General features: G+C 43.3%; 1 protein-coding gene across 1 annotated transcript in view; it reads right to left on the reverse strand.

The window, feature by feature from the left end:
* The window catches only part of DDX18 (DEAD-box helicase 18), a 111,065-nt gene that overhangs the window by 58,669 nt on the left and 32,258 nt on the right, over positions 1 to 20,138 (reverse strand). The window contains exons 4-9 of the mRNA XM_086957359.1: positions 19,643 to 19,778; positions 9,198 to 9,298; positions 7,194 to 7,393; positions 6,987 to 7,101; positions 5,451 to 5,590; positions 242 to 403 (exon numbers count right to left, since the gene is read on the reverse strand). Coding sequence (XP_086813485.1) covers positions 242 to 403; positions 5,451 to 5,590; positions 6,987 to 7,101; positions 7,194 to 7,393; positions 9,198 to 9,298; positions 19,643 to 19,778 — 854 coding nt within the window. The remainder of the gene's footprint in view (positions 1 to 241; positions 404 to 5,450; positions 5,591 to 6,986; positions 7,102 to 7,193; positions 7,394 to 9,197; positions 9,299 to 19,642; positions 19,779 to 20,138) is intronic.

Below are 20,138 nucleotides of genomic sequence, written 5' to 3' on the forward strand. Positions count from 1 at the left end.
TTGTAATACCCTAACAATGAGCTGGATAAACGATTTACGGTACACTCGTTCAGCCTGGCATACATTATGTGTTGCTAAAATCCCACAAAAATCTTTTAGCTTCAGATAGTTCAAAACAGACTCTAAAAGTGTTTTGAACTAAGCATCGTAAAGAGAAGATCTTTCAAATTAACAATTCAAACTAATCTGTGAATGCCCTTAAAATGGGCTAAGAGTCTTAACTGATAGGCACACTACTTACATGGATTGCCATGACTGGCAGGTCAATATAGTTGAGAAGCTCATAATGGTATTTCACAGACATGCAGGAAGAGAAAAACACCATAAGTTTCTTCTTGCGGTTCTTCTTAAGAAACGTGAAAAGCAAAAGGAACCTTTTCTCGGATGGACATACAACATATCCCTAAAGGGTTAAAATACATAATTGTTCCAGTTAAACCAGTTGTTACACACTGCACAGCTTCCAAACATTTTAAGGAGCTGGCTGTCACAAAGCACTTACTTGCAGCAATGAGCGTTTTTAGTATTTTATGCGTATAACACAACAACGTACTGAAGATACAAATCAACAAAAAATGACAAAACCCCACAATGAGTCAATGACCTCAGTAACCATTTACATCTTTTGATTAAAAGAGGTATTGGGTTAAAAAAATCTAATGAATTGATACATTTTTCACTGTCCAAATGCCACTAACAACCTCTGCTGGATAAAAGCAGGATCTAAATGGCTTTGCAAAAAACAAACAAAAAAACACATTTCCTTTGGGTCTAGAATATGTGATCCACATGAAACTGTACATATACATGTTGACAAATGCTAGATCTATACAACAAAAATTTCACATTTTCTATACGAACATGCAGTCATAAACTGGCTTTTGATCCACTGATGTTGCCATTATTCAGACTCAACTGGAAAGGTGGCAAGCACCCCTAATTAGATTTTTTCTGATCTTCGGATGTACAGCAACAGTGTTTGTTTACTCCTTGTATTTGGTCTAAAATCCCAGGAAGAGATACAAAACTGTCACGCTAAGCTAAATGCGTCAGGACAAAGTGATATGTCCAGCTCAGAGCAAGACCCCAATGTGAAAGTTGAGTGGTGAGAGGGTTATTCCAAGACATCCCAAGAATGATTTATATGCTTAAGGAAGACATTGAAGAGTAGCACATTCTCTCCCATTTGTACTATCCATTATTCCCAGGATGCGCCTCTATATGTAGCATTACCATATTAAAACCATATTAAAATGCCAGGGTGCTGAACAAAGAAACTTTAGGTAATATTTCGAACACAGGCTTCCTTATTCATACACACAAGACATATTGGGTGCGTGCATCAATGTGAAGTCAGTCATCGATTGGAAGTCTATTCTTGCTGTCGCCTAGTGCCACTAATTCAACTTCGGCACCTAACAGGACGGGGTCACAATCCTAAGACAGGGGTGCAATGTGGCTTCTAGAAAACTAACAGAGCTTGCAGTGGTGTTCCAGAACATCTGTTTGCTGCCTGCAACCACAAAGGCCCGTCATAGGTTACTAACGGGGGCGGCAAGAGTTGGAAATCCTGTAGATTAACCAGGGCATTGGGGTGTCTGCCAGGTACCGGATCCACCAGACAGCATTTGACATGGATCTCGGTGGTGTCCATGCCTGCTGTGACACAGTCCAGTCACGCCCCCGGTAATTAAGAGTAATTATTTCGTGTGGCAAGAGCATGGCGACTGCTATAATTAGGCCACGTCTAAATAAGGGTGGTACATTTGTGTTAATGTTCAATAAAAAATAACCGATCGCCTCTGGTACACTTGCACCGTGTATATTCAGAGGTGTACATGAAGTGGCTGTAACTCACATACTACACCTGTAAAGTGTGCACTCTTGTTAGGTGTCTCATACCTGGTGGTTTATTTGTGCCTAGTAGAATAGGAGTGTATAGAGTTGACAGTTGGAATCATTAACTGCGAAAGATCAGATGGCTTAAGGATTAGCATTTTAGGCAAGGTTTGTTGCTACAGTAAACAGACGGTCTCTCTTATGAACTTCAGTAAAGGAATTGGCTTTAAAGAGTTTATCATAACTTGTGGGCATAAGAGATTGGAATTGTTATGTTAACCCCTTCCACGCTGATGACGAGCTGGGCTCGTCATGGCGTAGCCTCCTCGCACGCTGATGACGAGCCCAGCTCGTCACATAACATGCGTTTTAAAAAATCTCAGCGCAGGAGCGGAATTCCGCTAGCGCGCATGAGGTTAAGTGATCTTTTATCATGCTAGACTTCACCCTGGGGCATCCCGGAGCTTGCCTAGCACAACTCGCAAATTTCTTTGCTACCAAAATTAAGTATATTCAAGACTCTTTCCCCCCTATTAGCTCGATGACACGGTCGGACACTAGTGTCAGTCTGTCCATGTCCCAGCCCCATGATGGTCGTATTTTTTCTACTTTTCCTCCTCTCTCCTTCTTCCTCACTTGACCTTATTAAATTAAAATCTGGCTCCCCTCAGCATCCTTGCCCAGCTAAATGGCTTGGAAGAATGGCCCTAGTGATTAACTCCTTGGTTAACCCGGTGCTCAATCTCTCTCTCAGTACGGGAGTAGTCCCCTGGGCCTGGAAGCATGCCCCGATCCTGCCGCTTTTGAAGAAGCCGAATCTGGACCCTCTGGTTCATGCCAACTACATGCCTATCTCCCTCCTCCCGGCACTGGCGAAGGTGGTGGAGAAGCATGTCCACGTCTCTCTCTCCCCTTTCCTCGAAAATAATAACATCTTACACGACACTCAGTCGGGCTTCCGTGAGCACGGAGACCGCACTGTTAGAAGTCACCGATGCCATAAGAGAGGTGCTAGATGCGGGTGGTAAGGCTATGCCGGTAATGTTGGACCTGTCGGCGGCGTTTGACACCGTTGCCCATGGCGGTCTCCTTGTAAGACTCAGAGAGATCGGGCTACGGGGAGCGGTGTTCAGATGGTTTGAGTCCTTCCTGTCGGGCCTCCGTCAAACGATCTGGGCCCCTCCGTTCTCTGCCGAAGTGCCGCCATTGGAGGTTGGGGTGCCTCTGGGATTTATTTTGAGGCCTACTCTCTTTAACATCTATATGGCACCTCTGGCGGCACTGGTGGAGTCTTTTGGCGCCCAGATCGTTTCTTACGCTGATGACACCCAGCTCCTCTTCACCTGCAAGAAGGGCTCCGACTTCGATGGCGTGCAGATCAGAGGCTGCTTGGGGGCGGTGTTCGAGTGGTTTGAACTGAACAGCCTCAAATGCAACTCCGACAAATCGGAGCTGCTGTTTTTTGGCTGTCCACCCGATCCTAGGTGGCTGTCGTGGTGGCCCCCAGCCATGTTTCCTACTGCGGCCGCCTCTTCCAAGGTCAAGAATCTGGGAGTGCAGATCGACGATGGTCTCACCTTTAAGCCACAGATTCTTGGTCTTGCTGGGAAGTGTTTTGGCATCCTGAAAATGCTTAGAAAATTCCTTCCATTGCTATCTCATGACCACAGGAAAGTTACTGTACAGGCCCCGAAAGGTTCCCGTTTGGATTACGCAAACGTGCTCTACCTGGGCCTGCCGGAATATCTCCTATCTCGCCTGCAGGTAGTGCAGAATTCTGCTGCTAGAGCCATCTACGGCCTCCACCGGAGATCCAGTGCCACGGATCTATTAAAAAAAATTGCATTGGCTCCCTATTAAAAAACAGATTGCTTTTAAGGCGCTTACGCTTGCTTTTAAAGCACTCCATGATTCAGGAGCGAAATATTTCAAGAAACTACTGACGTTTTACTTGCCATCGGGGGCGCTGAGGTCAGCCTCCCTGGCCTTGGCATCTGTTCCGCCAATCAGACAAGCCCGGATTGGAGGTCGCTCCTTTTGTCACCTGGCACCTCAACTTTGGAACTCCTTGCCAGTCCCTCTGAGAAAAAAAATTAATCTGCTAGCTTTCAGGAAGGAGCTGAAGTCCTGGTTGTTTGTTCAATAGTTGTTGTGCTCTGTTCATTTGCTCCTGACTTCTGCTTGGGGTTTCTTGAAGCGTCGGGACACTCCCCGGAGTAGCTGAGCGCTATATAAAACCGATTTGAACATAACGTAACATAACATATTCCGGAGGATGAGGGAGAGAAAAGGTAAAGGTTTTAGAATAAAAAGGCTTTCAGCGGTTTCCTGAAGATGCTGTAGGTCTCCATTTTGCGCAGATGGTCAGGTAACTCATTCCAGGACCTTGGCGCAACATACGAGAAGGATTTTCCTCCCGATTGGCAATGCCTGATCCGCGGTACTTGTAAGAGGCACTCTTCTCTTGACCTGAGATATCTGTTAGGTACCTACTTATTAGCAAAAAGATGGGCAGAACGGATCTCCAGTTGCCATTTATAGAATGGAAGGCCACTTAAAATCAGCTACTGTCAGTGAAGGTAAGAAAATTAAACTTTTGAATGACTGCTGACACAATTTCTATTATCTATGCCTAATAGATGCATTCACTGCTGCATTATAGGGGCCCACACAAGATGCGCAGCAGTAGCACTGGCAGCCTGAAATTCAAGCAATGCACAAATGAGAAGTCTAGATGCTAGGCCAGTGTTTCCCAAACTTTGGGCGGAGAGCTGGTGAGTCGGTGAAGTCCACGCAATGAATAAAGATTACTTTAAATTCTGTGTTCATTTGCTGGTGCTTCCAAAACAGAAGTCAATATCGGGCATTCTTTTCTGACTAATTGCTGCTTTCTCTTAACACGATTGAGGTTTACATTTCTTTCTCCGACTGCAAAATGAGGAGTTTTTTCAGTGAATTATGTGAAAATCTTGCTGTTTTTTTCCACACACACCACAAAATGTAAATGCCTGTAAATAAACTGTATGCATTAAAAAGCAAAAATTAAGCACATTTGTTTTGCGATTCTGAAGTGCGCTGGAAACATGATTATAATAGGATCAAAATAAACAGACACTTTACTTGTTGATACACAAGTGATAAATATTCACAGAAACCCGACCTTTACACATCAGTTGAGAGCAACAGTTTTATCAGCAAAATGGAGTCTGTGCAAATGTATGGCTATTTTAAAGGAAAATGTGCTGTCTGTAAATGACAATTGCTACTTCCCTTCAGTAGTATTTTGCGTTATGATACTATGCAACACTATAAACTGTAAACGAGCCGAGCGTAAAAAGGATCACATTGAAGAACATATCTATTAATGAAAAGACTACAAGCAAGGAATGATTGAAATAGTGAGGCAGATTCCATTTCTAAGAATTGGGTATTAAATGAGACATTTCAATTGTAGAATTATATCATCTAATCAGAAAAAAGTGGGAGGTGCAAATTAAAGACCTCGCTACACAATACAAGATATAATTGCAGCAAAGACAGCCTCCTTATAGTGCAAGCAAGTTAATCTGCATTCAATACACTAATTACTGCTTTGCTAGCCAAGAAATTACCTGCTCAAGACCATCCACTGTTGCAGTTTCCTTGTTATCATCAACACCGACATATAAAGGCTCCTTTTTAAGTGAAATTTTAGCCAAGTCTTCTACCTTACGTGTTTGTGTAGCAGAAAAGAGCATAGTCTGTCTTCGTTCTTAAGAAATAGAAAAAAAAAAATAAACCATAAAAAATATGCTGTTTTGGAACAAGCTAGCGTAATAGTAATCACTCCAACAAGGCCCTGTAATTACCTCAACATAGCCATTATCGTTACAACCATGCAACTAATGTACACACCCATTATAGAAGTAAACGGTTACAAAAATAAAATTACAAAAGTTGAGCGAGAACTGGTACAGAATGCACAGTGTAAGCACAGATGGCTTCATGTCCTGATTACCACGTTACCAACGGGCTCTGGAACACGGAATCATCTGGCTAGGATACTGGTTGTTGGGGGGCGGGCGGGGTTAACTGCACGAATGAAGCAATCTTACGGTAAACTGATTATGGGAGATTATAGGCAAGTAAAGATAGGCAGTAACACAATTTAATTACAAATGCTTCGAACTCGTCGTAGGATGGAAAAAAAAATCCTGTGTAAATTTGAGCGATCATTCTTCTGCTTTCCCCACACATCAGCCTCTCTCACATACTATTGTATTGACTATCAGTCACTATTGTAGCCGTTAAGAAAAGAACATGCCAGAAATTAATGTATAAATTGCCAATCTGTACAATAGACCATGCCGAAAACTTCACTTTAATTTTATTCCCTTCCTCGGTTTCTCTCATTAGGCAACAAGGCTATTTCATGGTAATATTTTTAAGACAAATGACACGTTCTCACAATAACCTGGAGCATTAAACTGGTTTTAAGTTTTTGAAAACGGATATCTGACCACGATCAAACACACTGTTACTGACAAACTGTTCCGAGTACAGTCACTTTTGAAGCTGAAATTGTACAGCTCAGCATATCCTTTAAAAACGGCTTCAGATATATGAAGAGATATGGTCAAATAAACTATGATAATTAGCGAGTGCAAGAGTCAGATAAAAAATAAAATAAAACCATGACCAATAATGTACTGAACTCTAAAATGCATCTTTTCCCAAATTATCTATATAGGTTATATTTCATTGGGACAGACGGAGGTTGCGCCATTCAGTGCAAAGCATAACATTTTCTTCAAAAGATCAAAATTAACTACTGAATTTACTAAACTGAAAACTAAGTTTGACCATGGGGAAAAAATTGATTAGGTGGAGAATGGTTCTACTAGCAAACGTTTCTTCTTGCAAAATAGTGTTAAACATAAAAGCCATTTAATGAGGTTTCACATAACCTTGTGAACAAATTCAGACTAGCACGAGGTGTGAGGCTGGCAATGCCCAAAGTACTGTTAACTTCCAGAGATGTGGCGCAAAAATAAAAAAAATTAAGATATTTTCAATATTTAGCAAGATATCATTTTAAAATATTCAACAATACAAGAAAAAAACAGATTCCAGAAAAAATGTTTAACTGTGGTTAGATGGACACTTACTTGGCAGAAGTTTTATTATCTGTTTCATTTCTTCTTCAAACCCAACCTCCAAGATTCGATCCGCTTCATCAATCACCAAGCATTGAAGATTTTTGTACATAAAACCTGGAGTGTTCTACAAGATTTTAAGTGAAAAAGAGATTTACGAAAATGTGTCTTTTTGGTCTGCCAAAAACTTTACATGACATTAAGTTGTACAAGGTGTACCTGTAAGTGATCCAACAATCTGCCAGGTGTTGCCACCACTATATTTACTCCATTTGCAAGTTTCTGTGCTTCCGCAGATCTGTTACTTCCGCCCATTATCAAACCATAAGTGTGTACATGATGGGTCATCAACTCTTTCAAAACACCATAGGTCTGCATAGCAAGCTCTCGAGTGGGAGAGAGAATGAGGACCCCGGTACCTGTGAAGAGAGTAAGAACTTAGGAGGTGAAGACAACCATTCAAAAATGCTAAATTCACAATACTTGAAATATACAACTGAAACAAAACAAGATTTGCTGACATAAGATGAAAATGGCTACGTTAGTCAAAATCACAAAGAGGGACCGAGAAGAATTTAAAAAGTGAGTCACCATCACTTCCAAAACTCATAACCTCAATTAATCAGCAGAAAGGGAACACACTAAGACCAATGACCAGCCTATTTTCCCTTCTACTAGAAGGGCAACCAGTGGGTGTTTCAAAGGATTCTCACCCGCAAAGACATGCTTCATCACTGAGTCCTCATCCACACACTAACTATATCTGGATGGAATCAACCTTGATTGTGTTCCAGCTATGACTGCATTAGGCCGCACTGAAACTATCATTAGGCAGGCATAACCACATGTAAATTTTGTTAATTTTGTGTCACGCAAACTTCCGAAACGTAGGCTATTGTGCCACGTCATATGCAGATGCCAGCAGAATGCGAGTGGGTGCTGCTTGGGACACTATTTTTTTTTGAAGGGCTTCGTTTTTCAGTGCATAATGCATCACTGCGTTCAAAACAGACATTAGGATCCATATTGTGCTACAATATAGCACCAAAGAATGGCTCTCTATTAGGAATAAATGGTATAAATAATCTCATGTAATTCCACAAGAGCAAGTTAAGTGAATTTTCCATCCCCTAAACTAGTCATGTCTTTAACTTTATTAACAGTAGGTAACAAAGGGTTTGGTATGCATAATTTGTCCTTTGGCAAACATTCTTGTGACATCATATGCTGATATTCAAGCAGTTAACAAGACGGCATATTCTTCATGTGATTAAATTAGCAAGGTGTATGTACCACAAAAGTAAACGTGAGATTTTAAGATATGTTGATACTAATTAATGTAAATAATGGCTTTAAGAGTGGCTGAAAAGGTTGTATAGAACTGAAGAGAGTCCCTTTCACTTCAGCACCAATAGACCAATTTAGGAGAGTGCACTACATATGTAGTCAGTAATTCTGCAAGTCAGTTAGGCGACAGAGTCGCTCAACAACTGAATGATGTAAAACATATTTGTGAAAGGTAATCTTGAAAACAGAGCAGCAGCCATGTCAGATAGTGTACAATGATGGCATCAAGAACCATAGGCAGCTATACAGTAAGACAATGACTGGTATTTGTCATGACTGCAAATTTGGCTTTTAAGTGACCAATTACAAACCACATTTCAAAATGTGATGAATTGAGAGTGTGAAAAGCCTGGTTTTAAGATGGGGGTTAACAGGAACCAGTGCTGTTGCGTTGTAGCTGTGTATGGCTCAGAACGAGAATATGGTGCTTCAATATTGGTGGGCATTCACTGTAACCGGGGTTGAAATTTGCAGGCACCGAGAGATGAAAATTAAAAAAAAAATAGTGCCTACACCAAAGGATACAGGAAGAGCTGCTGAAGACAACGACTACTGGTCTACAGTAGGGGGTCAGGTGATGCTGTGCGAGTGAACACTTCAGAGATTTAATGCGATTGGAATGCACAACGAAATAACGGCCCAGAAAAATATGGTACTAGCATTAACAATAGAGAAGAACTTAAATTAGATGGTCATGGGAATACAGAAATGTGGCCAGCTGCAGAAGACAAAATATGGAGTCAAAAAAGTATTATTAATTATTGGAACAATTGCAGAGTGGGGCTATTTATGGCCTTTTAAATGCTTAGTAAATCTAGTTTAAAACATTCCCAGTTATGGGGACACAAATAGCAGTGAACTATAATTCAAAAGTACCATTTCTTGGCATGAATTTTAGCTTGTAGACAAGTTCAATTGCAGGTATCAGGAAAGCCAGTGTTTTACCACTTCCGGTACGTGCAGCTGCCAGAACATCCCTACGAAGTAAAGAAAGAGAACATTTACATTTTTAACAGAAAAAGAAAATAAAAGCTTTAATATTGTGCAACTTGACAACTTTTACACATTGGATGACATTTGCACTCCTCCCTTCGTGGAACTAGAGACATCCACAAAGCTTCCACTCAGGAGAAACAATACATTAAGAAGCAACAGTCTGCATTGAGAAGTGCAGAAACAGTAAATGAGTGTACATGTTTGGAACATAAAAGGGGACACAACAGTAGCAAAAACATCTGGGTTAGAGCTCGATACCACACGTAGCCTGTGAGTAGAGCAAGTAGTAAAAAAAAAAAAAAAACATAAAAAACAAAGAGTCAGCCTGGTCCAATCAGTCTTTGTCAACTGCACAATTATTAGGTACCACGTGCTTTCAAACTGTTCAACATTATCTGCAAAAAGTGCTCAACTTAAACAAAAGCATTGTCAAGTCGTTTTTAGTCACAGAACCTCGAACTAGGACATCTACTTGTGAAATGGCGCACAGTTAAAAAAAAAAATAAAAAAAAAAAAAAAAAAAAAGAACATACTTGTGTTATTTATGACGTACTGCCTAACAAGGGAAAATAAGCATACATCAATATTTTATGTTGTTGTTCATAAGAGTATCCACGTACTGATTTCTTTCACTTTTAGTGTTCCAATTTTGCCATGGGTGTGTGAGAATTTGAGCTATACTATTTAATTTTTTCAAACATATGTTTTCCCAAGCACAACCTGGTTTTGATAGGAAGTGAGATTGCTTACAAGCCCACTGGAACAGTGTTCCACATTGTAAGCCAATTTCGCAGATTGTCAGGCAATTGTGAAACTGCCTTCAGGGAACTATGTTGGTATACGACTGTGCTGATACTCTATAAACACAGATGTAGCTAGAAAGGAATGGAGCTGAGCACAGACTAGTGGGATAAATCAGCACAGAATACATATTAAGGTTGGGAAGAATCCCTTGCAGACAAACCAATGGATAAGAGGGTCTGAGAAGATTTTGACAGAAGCAGTCAAGGCTTGACTACTGGTATTTCTGCTTTTGCACATCCCGATTGCCTGTCTGCCAAACTTAAAGCTATCTATGTTGTGCTGGTCACTATTGATGGTGATATTTTTCATCCAGTTGTGACTGCAATAAAGGACCTTCCAAGAGGCATGTCCCTGTGCGGTCCACAAGCACTACGAGGCCTCAGGGTAGAAATGCGCTATATAAATATAATTTCATTTCATGTCCATTTTAATGGTGGCATTGATATACTAAAACAGTCCAGCATTAGTTACTCTACTGCTTGTTAGGTAGAAGCAACAACCAACAATATCATTCAAACATTTAAAGGGTAAGCCGTGGCTTCACCTACAAGAGCTAAAAATATTATTGTTTTTTTCAACATAGATTCAGCATCTGCTAACAAGGTCATCGCTGCATTTCACATCCCAGTGCAGGAGACCGCTTTCCTCAATCAATATGCATACAGAAGAGTGGCTGCAGCGTCACAAGTGTGAAAAAATGGGGGTCTGTTGCAGTACCCCCACACACACACACACACTTTTTTGACTGACTTTTGATGCAACTTTGACTGTGGAGTACTGGGTCCCTGCTGTCTAGGTTCCCAGTACCAGTGTTCTTCCCTTAAAATTGTGCCTCAATTGGCCCTTCAGGCCCCCTGAAAGTCCCATGTAAATTGTGTCAGAGTAACTAGGGAACTGGGACTGAAGAGGAACCCCTCACCTAGGCCGTGCAGACTGCCACTGCAGCATGCATGCCCTGGAGGAGACAAAATGACAAAGTCGACAGGGCCCACGGACTGTGTGCCATGCCAACTAGCACTGCTTAAGGTATAGGCAAGTCACCCCTCTAGCAGGCCTTACAACACTAAGGTAAAGAGCCCTATATCACAGGTGTGGGCATACCTGCATGAGCAATTCCACCCCTATAATAGCTGGGTCTATTTCCTAATATTGTACGTGCTATGGAAGCCATAGAGTACATGGGCTGGAAACTCAAAAATTCAAGAGTGTTTGGTACCAAACTACTCCTCTCAATAAACCCACACTGATGCCAGTGTGGGATTTATTGAAACGTGTACTCAGAGGGTACATCAGAAAACCTACCAACCTTGGTGAGGTCTCATGTCTGGTGGTGGCAGGCTGCCTAAAACCAGTCTGTTAGTTACTGGACCCCCTGGGTCGAGAGCCAGTGCTCTTTGGGACCAGCAACAAAGCACATCCTTGGCTGAGGAGTCACAATGCCTCCCCAGGATGGACACATTGTTCGAGCTGGAAGCTTCAAAAGCCAGCTAACTTTGTTATGTGACCCCCAGCCTCTGAAGGTGGCAGATGATGGCAGCCGCTTGTTTACACCCCCGCTGAGTGCAGAACAACCAGCAGGACAAACTAGGAAGAATAGGAGGTGTGCCCACTTCTGCCAACACCACCCCTAAGGTGAAAGAGGTGAGGTGAAGCACATCTTTCAGTCCCTGCCATCTTGAGATGGAGGTAGACTAGTCCACACACGGCTAGGCCCCCTCCCACAGGACAGTGACATAATGGAGGGTATAGACACCCCAGGTAAGGTGTCTGTTGGCCCTAGCAGTCACTCCCTTAAAATGCCCTTAAATCTAGTATCTAGGTGGCTCCTTCAAACTCTGAAACTAGTTCCTGCCGACCTAATCAGGAGGATGAAGACGTTGTGCAAAGAAGGCTGTCTACGCCCACTGACTTGGCCCCAGCCCTACCAGTTTGTCTGTACCCCTTGAAGATTCTGCGAAGAAACACCTGCCTGCGATCAGGGATCTCCAATACCCCTGGAAGGACTGACTGCCTTTGATGAATACAAGAACTACAGAGGACAACTGCCCTGTCCACAAGAAAAAAACCAAAAAACGATTCTGGGCCCTCTGCCTCCGGGATTCCTGACCACTCTGCACCAGATGGCTCCAGCCTGTGTCCAGGTGGCCCACTAGTCCAGAAAAGGTTCCCCATCGATCGAGTCCAAGTCCAGCGTTGGCGGACCCCTCCTGGACTCCATGGCGACACCTGCAGTGTGAAACCAAAGGCACACACTGACCAGCTCCGGTAAGAAACTAGACGTCCAATGACACCCGTCCACCCGTAGCCCCTGGCCTTGAAGGGCTAAACCGACTGTGTCCCTACCACCGACAGCATCCCAACTTACCTCTTCTGCCTGAGGGGCCCTTTCTGCAGCCTCCAGTTCATCGCATGCAGCTTGTTTTCCCAACCGAGTTTCTCCATTGAAGTGCATTGGGCGCCCACAGTGTTTGCACCCTGCACCCAGCCACCCCTGAGCCGCCGGTGGTGTACGTCTGCTGATGCCCTGTGGGCCCCCTTGTGCTTGCCGAAACCTCCGAAGACCGAGCCCTGCAGGCTCTTTATTCACCCAATGGAGACGGAGGTGCTTTACGCCACACAGTTGGCAGTTAACATTGGGCTTGATCTTAAACTTTGATCTCTGCACACAGCCTCCACTGTGCCGCTGGCCCTGCAACCCGAAGACTAGATTTGTAAATTGTTCAATTACCTGTAAAATCGCATTATAGTTTTCCTCCATAAGTTAACATTGGAAAGACAGTTTTGAAGGTGTAAAGAATTCCCATTTAAAATTGTACTTACCTTTATGCGAAGATCTTGGTCTTAAAATAAACCTTGAGAAAAGCTTATTTTTATAAAATTGGTGTGGATCTCCTAGTCACTGTGTGCACAACAAATGTCTTCCACTCCTCTGTTTTAGGCCTAATGCTGCTCGCCCACATACCACAAATAGAGCACCTTGGGTTGGCATGGAGTCCTGTACACTTCCTTGGGGAATTTCTGGACTCTGTGCACAGTATAAACACCTAGTGGTATATCATATACAGAGCCAGTTTCCTATACAGGCTATCAAATACAAAATCAGAGGTTGCCAAATGAACATAAAAAAATATAGTGGAAAGACTATTCCAATACCACTAATGGATGGGCAACAAGATCACAATGTGAAAATCATGTCTGGCTTACGAAATTACAAACTTTTTTTGGGCTCAGGGTCCAGATGTTCTTATCGTAAAGAATCAAGTTTTCCATTTCTTGCTGGCATAGAGTTGCATTAGTAGCATATTCAGAATGTAGCAAGGATACGCTCCACTAGCAGGGCGACAGAGTCCATTATTTGCTTCTTAGGAGTTTACAAAAACTTTGTGAGAAAGGATGGATTTTTCAGAGAAATATAGTGCTGTGGCCAGCAGAATCCTGATGTTCACGACTACAATTTTGAATCCAATGTGGCATTCATTTTGGAGACAGTGCAAATTTCTGAAGAATGGGCTGACGTGTGATTATAGTGCTGCCCATTACGGTTCTGCCCAAGGAAATACCTCATGTTGGTCAGTCGAGGTACACGTTTGGCAGGAATGGCGAAGCACAAGACTACACAAAATTTGACTTAACCCCACATTTGCCCTCACTAATGTGCCTCTTTATTCTTGCCCTCACTAATGTGCCTCTTTATTCTTGCATGAACTCTCAGAAGGTAAATTATTTACCTAACCTTCCACATCAGATATCGTCTGATCTGTATTCTATTTTCTTGGAAATAATTCCAATTCTGAGCACACACTTAATTTAAAACAAACACAACTATCCAAGTGTGAAATTCTTTCTCTTTCATTGCCCCGCCAACACGTGTTTCGGCGTGTTGGGTGTTCCCCACAACCTCTTCAGGGCGGTCTTCCTCTCATTTATCTGGCTGAGCACCTTGACGCAGGTTGTACTTCCGTTCCAGCATATGCACTGCAATAAAAGGAATATTCATTGTATCTTGAATTAGGTGATTCCACAATGAATCCTTATGTTACCGGCCAGCCAATTCTATTTTTATACACCCATTTCATTTATGCACGTGCATTTGGATGCTCCCACAATCTTTATCGGGGATGTCTAATACGCGCCCTCCAAGTGCTTGTATCTCCCGCTGAGTCAGTGCCGCGTTGACGGCCCTGAAGTCGTTGCTGGAAACACCCAACACGACAAAACACATGTTGGCTGGGCAATGAAAGAAAGTCCTGACTATCGCCCCTCTCCTCAAATTTGTTGGTCAGATAACTTTGCGGTGCCTTTTAGTATTAGGGTCCCCTCCGACCCCATCTCTCAGCTCGTTTTGAAATCCAAAGCCAGGAACTGGTCTAAACTTAACATTTCAGTGTTAATTGAGCCGCTTCTTAATACAAAGCCCACTCTTATCTTTCAACCTGACTCGGACCAAATTTCTGTTTAACACTGTCTTACTGAGGCTAGAGACACCATGTTCCCACCTACTGGAGTGTAGAACTCACGCTCCTTCTCCTTGGTTTACTGATACCCTTAGATTGTTTCTTTTCTAAAGAAAGATCTTAGAAAGACAGTGGAGGAAACGTTATACTGAGGGGGCAAAATCAGAGTATGTGGTGGCGCTGAAAAGACAGCATGCCGTTTGTAAATCAGTGAGTGCCAAGTACTTTACAGAAAAGATGGCCAGCTCAATACTGTAAGACTCCTCTCTTTGAAAGGTGGTAAAAACTTTGGTTTTAGGTGGGGCACAGCACAGAGTCTGCTCTTATTGAGGTAACTGAATGTCTTAGACAACATCTTGACTCTAGAGGCACAGCAACTCTCATTCTGCTTGGCTGGAGCACTGCGTTTGACACAGTGTCTCATTCTATCCTGACTGGCAGACTTGAGTCTGAGTATAGAAGGCTTTGCCTTGAAGTGGGTGGCGATCTTTTTATAAGGACCGCACCTTCCAGGTCTCTTCAGCCAATGCAAGATCTGAGACATTAGCCCTGGCATCTCTCGGGGATCCACTTTGAGCCCTTGCTCCAAAACAACTATGTTCATCCTCCAGCAGATGTAATAGAGAAGTGTGGGAGAACCCTCTTCTCATATGCAGACGACATTCAGATCACCTTTTCGTTAATCAGCCGCCCAACATCATGACCCCTCGTTGCTTTACTTGGGCCTCAGGAACATCTCCTTGTAGATAAACAAAAATGTGCTGAAGCTAAACGCCAATAAAACAGAGGTCCTGGTCTTGGGTAACAATCTTGATCTCTGGGGACCTAGCGACTGGCCGGACTTCCTTGGGCCTCTACCAACCCAGTCTACTAAGGTCAAGAATTTCGGTTTTATTATTGATGATAAACTTTCCTTGAAGCCACAGGTTCCTAAGGTCACTGCTGCCTGTTTTTCAGTCCTCAAGTGTCTGAAAAAGATACTTTGGTTAATTCCCCCAGCGGCTCAGAGAACTGTCATTCAGGAGCTGGTTATATACAGACTGTATTATGGCGATGTAGCTGGGTGCAGATAAGACCTTGATTCGACGCCTACAGACTATTCAGAATGCAGCCGCCCAGTTACTTTTTCGGCTAACGAGGCATGATTCAGTCTCTCCTCTGCTCCAGGAACTGCACTGGCTTAAGATCGAAACGCATTGAATTTAAGGCATTGAGCTATGTATTAAAGACCAAACATAGTCTGGCACCCTTATACATCAAAGGACTTTGTGACTTCTTATATACCTAGCCGTCTGCTGAGATCCTCTAGCCTCTCGAAGTTCGCTACGCCCAGGTTTCAAGAACAAGGCATGAAAGGATGCTATTTTGACTACTTAGGTCCAAATTTGTGGAATTCTCTCCCAGCCACTCTTAGAACTGCAACTCCTTACTTGTTTTTCGTAAAAATCTGAAAACTTGCCTTTTCTAGTGGTGTGCTGGTGTCACTGTTATCTGCCTCTATCCTGCGCCGAGAAACCCATTGGGGTAGCTGCGCGCATTAGAAGTCTGTCAAATAAATAAAGTGAGTATTTGTCTAAATTTTAATTTACCATTACCTAAATATGCACAGTCACTTTTTCGAGTTCAAACTATTCCTAATTATTTCATCAGTCCAACCTTCTGTATATGATCAAGGCATATCTGTTTGGTATACTTTCAAGGTAACTCAAACCTTTATTTGTTTTTGCAAAACATTTTTGGGAGTGTGAGGGGTGGAGAAATCGATCTGGTCTAAGAATTCTAGAATAAAGTCCTCTGACTGAAGTCAAGGCTTCTCATCCAGTTTGTAGCAAATAATAACATGCTATACTTCACAATCTTGATAAATTCATGCTGATCAGCCAATTATTGTTGTTCTCGCAATTAAACAATTACCAAGACTTTGAGGGCACTTTCTTCAGTGGGGGGCCGAAATGCCCCCTCCATCGCCATGGTTACTTTCCCTAATCTGTTGGTTTATTTCCTATTATGACTTGGCCTTTGGCCTAGAGAAAGACATTTAGTTTCTCAGCACCTTTTCAGAGTATGTCATCTTAATTTCCCAAGCCGGTGGCCATATGACAGCTACATCTGACTAGCACACCAGTTAGAGGATATAAGACTCCACTCTCTCCCCAGGTTTATGATGCAGATTCTACTTGTTGGGTATCCACATGACATCCTACAATGGCTCTTCCAGTCAATGTGATTTTCAGATTTAATGGCTGCTGCAGTACCTCTTGCTTTGGACTGGCATTCCTATTCCTTTACCTTGTTGGTTTTTAAGGTATTGGTGTCCTCAGTCCAGTGTGGGCCAAGTATGGATTAAGGGACAGACCTTGACTACGACAACCAAAGACAAAGGAGAAGGGCAAACCGTTAGAGAATTTTAACAGGAAGGAAGAAGAGAAATAGAAGGTCAAGAGAAAAAAAAAAAACAGGAATAACGGCAGAATCAAATATCAAACCAAGAAGACCAGAAAAGGAGGGAAGCAAAGAATTGAGTGGCACACAAAGAGTTCAATTGAAAAAGTACCAGGCACTGGCTTAATACGTTTTAGGTTTCAATTCTTTTTACTGCTGTTAGAAATGGGGATCTCTGGTTGGCTAAGGCTTGCGCCAAAGCCAGGCAGAGACCACCACTCTAGTCAGGGAAAGGGAGTTACAGGTCATAGAGAACCCTTGCTCATCCCCATGGTAGCTTGGCACGAGCAGTTAGGCTTATCCCGGGGGCAATGTGTAAAGCGTATGCGCAACACACACACACACACACAGCAACACACTAGGCACACCACAAAAAGGAACTCCACACAAGGTTATATATAAAAATAGCCTTTGTAATACCATAAACACATTAGATGATAATCAAACAGATACACTGTGCCAACTGGCACTGGGCAGTATTTACAGGGGATTATTTACACGACAGGGCCACGTGGGCCACTGTCAGAATCGGCACTTAGTAGAAATAGTAGATGTAGAACATAGTAGAATTGTAGCCTAAAATAACAATTGTAGAACACAACCAGTAACCGCTGGTAAAAAGTAGGAACACACTACGCAATACTCATCACCTTAGGCATAGATCACGCAGTGAAATATAAATTGACCAGCATAAACCATACAACTTCCTAATCATAAAAAACATTTAGAGGTATCCAACAGGCATAAAGGCATTGCACATTACGCATGTATCACATTAGGCATGAACAGTGTACCCCAAGCGGGGGCACAACACATGAAGACTGCCCCCAGGCCAACTGGCCTTCCATGGGGCTTAAACGCCCTTTGTCCAACAGTCAGGGCTAGCTGCACAAAGCAGCGAAAGCAATGAAGAAATAAAACAAGCCTAAACGTGGCAGCTGCCCACTAATTGCTGGGCAGCTGTAGGAATGATCACGGGCGCCAGCGTGCCCCTTGAGCCCCTCCCTGGGACTACCAAATGAACTGAAGGTGCCTCAACGTCGCAGCTTGCCTGCGCTCTCGCAGGGCAGCTGGCAAAAATGGCCAAAGGAGGTGGGGCACTCCTGGTGCCTCTTGGGCCACCACTGGGGCCTCCTAACCAAAATCTGCCCCCAAGTTGCAGCTGCCTGCGCTCTCGCAGGACAGCTGTGGAAGTCACGATACAGGCACTACCCCTACTTGTGCCTAACCGACCCTGGGCCCCCAAGCACTGTGGGGCAAAACACGGGGCGAGGTCACAGGCCCCTCTGGCCCTCTCAACAATTATGGGCTCGTAGGAGCGGCCCACTGGCAGACGGGGCCGCTCTGGTTCAGGGCCCCACACTGGGGTTTCTTAATAGTTCCCCCATGTTGGAGCAGCCCGGAACGGCGGACCCGCTCAGCACATAGGACAGGTTTGGATCAGCAGTTTTACCTACGCTGAGTCCCCCACAGCCCTTCTTCACTCACCGTGCGGCTCTCTGGGGACTCCGGTCCTGTCTCCGCCGGATCACAGCCCCTTTTTATACACACATTTCCTTTGTCTAGAGCTGTAGGGCAAGTGGAGAACCAGTTTACAACTGGTTCTGGAGCACTTTGTTTTGCTCAGCCCTCTCCCTATTCACAGGACAGGCATGGGACATTAGAAGCACCACAGGGGGTGGAGCCAGCATTGTGGAGGGAAGGCACAGCCCTATTCAGGTCCCAGGTGCAACTCCTCCCTCCCATCTACATGCAGATCTCCCTATTCACCACCAGGCAGACCCATCCTGGCTCCTGGAGCCAGGCACACCAGCCAGCCCCCGTCACTCACAAGCCAGACAGTCAATTCACATTCACTGCCCACAGAAATGCCAACTTCTAAAAGTGGCACTTCTATGCTTGTCACATTAAATCTGCGCACATCGTCGCACAGCATTTGATCTCATGAGTTCGCACATACCAAACTTGCCCCTGCACTCTTCTCACATCATGAACTACCATGGACACTCATCTCCCACATGCATTCCTATGGGAGGGAAGGCCAATCTCACCACACACACGCAGACTGCACACGCACTTTACACTGGAACACAGTGCTATAGTGCCCAGAAGCCCAAAAACAACCATCAGGTCACATTTCAAAGCAAAATGTTGAGGGGTGAACCTGCCAAAAGGGCCAAGTCCAACAACTGCATTTTCTAAAGAAAAAAAAAAACACTTGCATAATACCAAATTTTATATCCCTATATTAAGAGTATTATATTCTAGACAAAATGCTCATGGGATTAGCCCAAAATGTTTGTGTGACTGTTAAAATATCTGTAGTAAACTTGAAGTTAACTGGTTAATCAAACTACAAAAATTAAGAATTGATTTACGTGCCATCTATAAACCAAGCTGCAATGTAAACAGCAGAGGGACGAAATGCACAGCTCCTGGTATGCTCTTGTGTAAAAAAACAGCATAATAAAATGACAACATAGAAAACCTAATCTACTGTCTCTTGCACAGTTTCTCATGTGAATCCACTTTCTTTGTACTGCTGTGTGTTCGACAGAAATGCTGGAAACTGAAAACGAAGGGAGTGCATATTTTCAATTTTTTTATTATGCTTTTAAAACGTACCTGCCCTCCAGAAGAGGCCGAATGCTTTTGTGTTGGATTTCTGTCATGTGCACAAAACCCATCTCGGTTATGCCTTTCTGGGTGTTCTCACTGACTAGATCAGCAAGAGAAGCAAATGCAGTATCTTCAAAGGCCCCTAAACATAAAATAGTTATGTTAAAAGCAGCCCTGTATCAATTGATGTACAAACAGGAAAACAAGGTCAACTCTACACTCATCCCATTGACAAACATTTGCAAATTTCTACGAAACACATGCAGTACTACTGTAGGCAATAGTTCCCATGAAGAAAGTGACCACCTGAGTTCACTCTGGGTAACCAATATAAATCAAGAGGCCCTCTGACTACCAGAGGGTAAAACACCTTTGAGGATATAGAGATCAATATTACTGAACTACTCCTATGGCAAAAATGTAGTATGCAGCCTTTAAAGAAGCAGACGCTGAATTATGAGACGAAAGTGATTCTAACAAAGCTTCAAGGAACCCAAACCAT

The sequence above is a fragment of the Lissotriton vulgaris genome, chromosome 2_1 (assembly GCF_964263255.1).
Source record: "Lissotriton vulgaris chromosome 2_1, aLisVul1.2, whole genome shotgun sequence".
In the NCBI taxonomy this organism is placed as follows: domain Eukaryota; kingdom Metazoa; phylum Chordata; class Amphibia; order Caudata; family Salamandridae; genus Lissotriton; species Lissotriton vulgaris.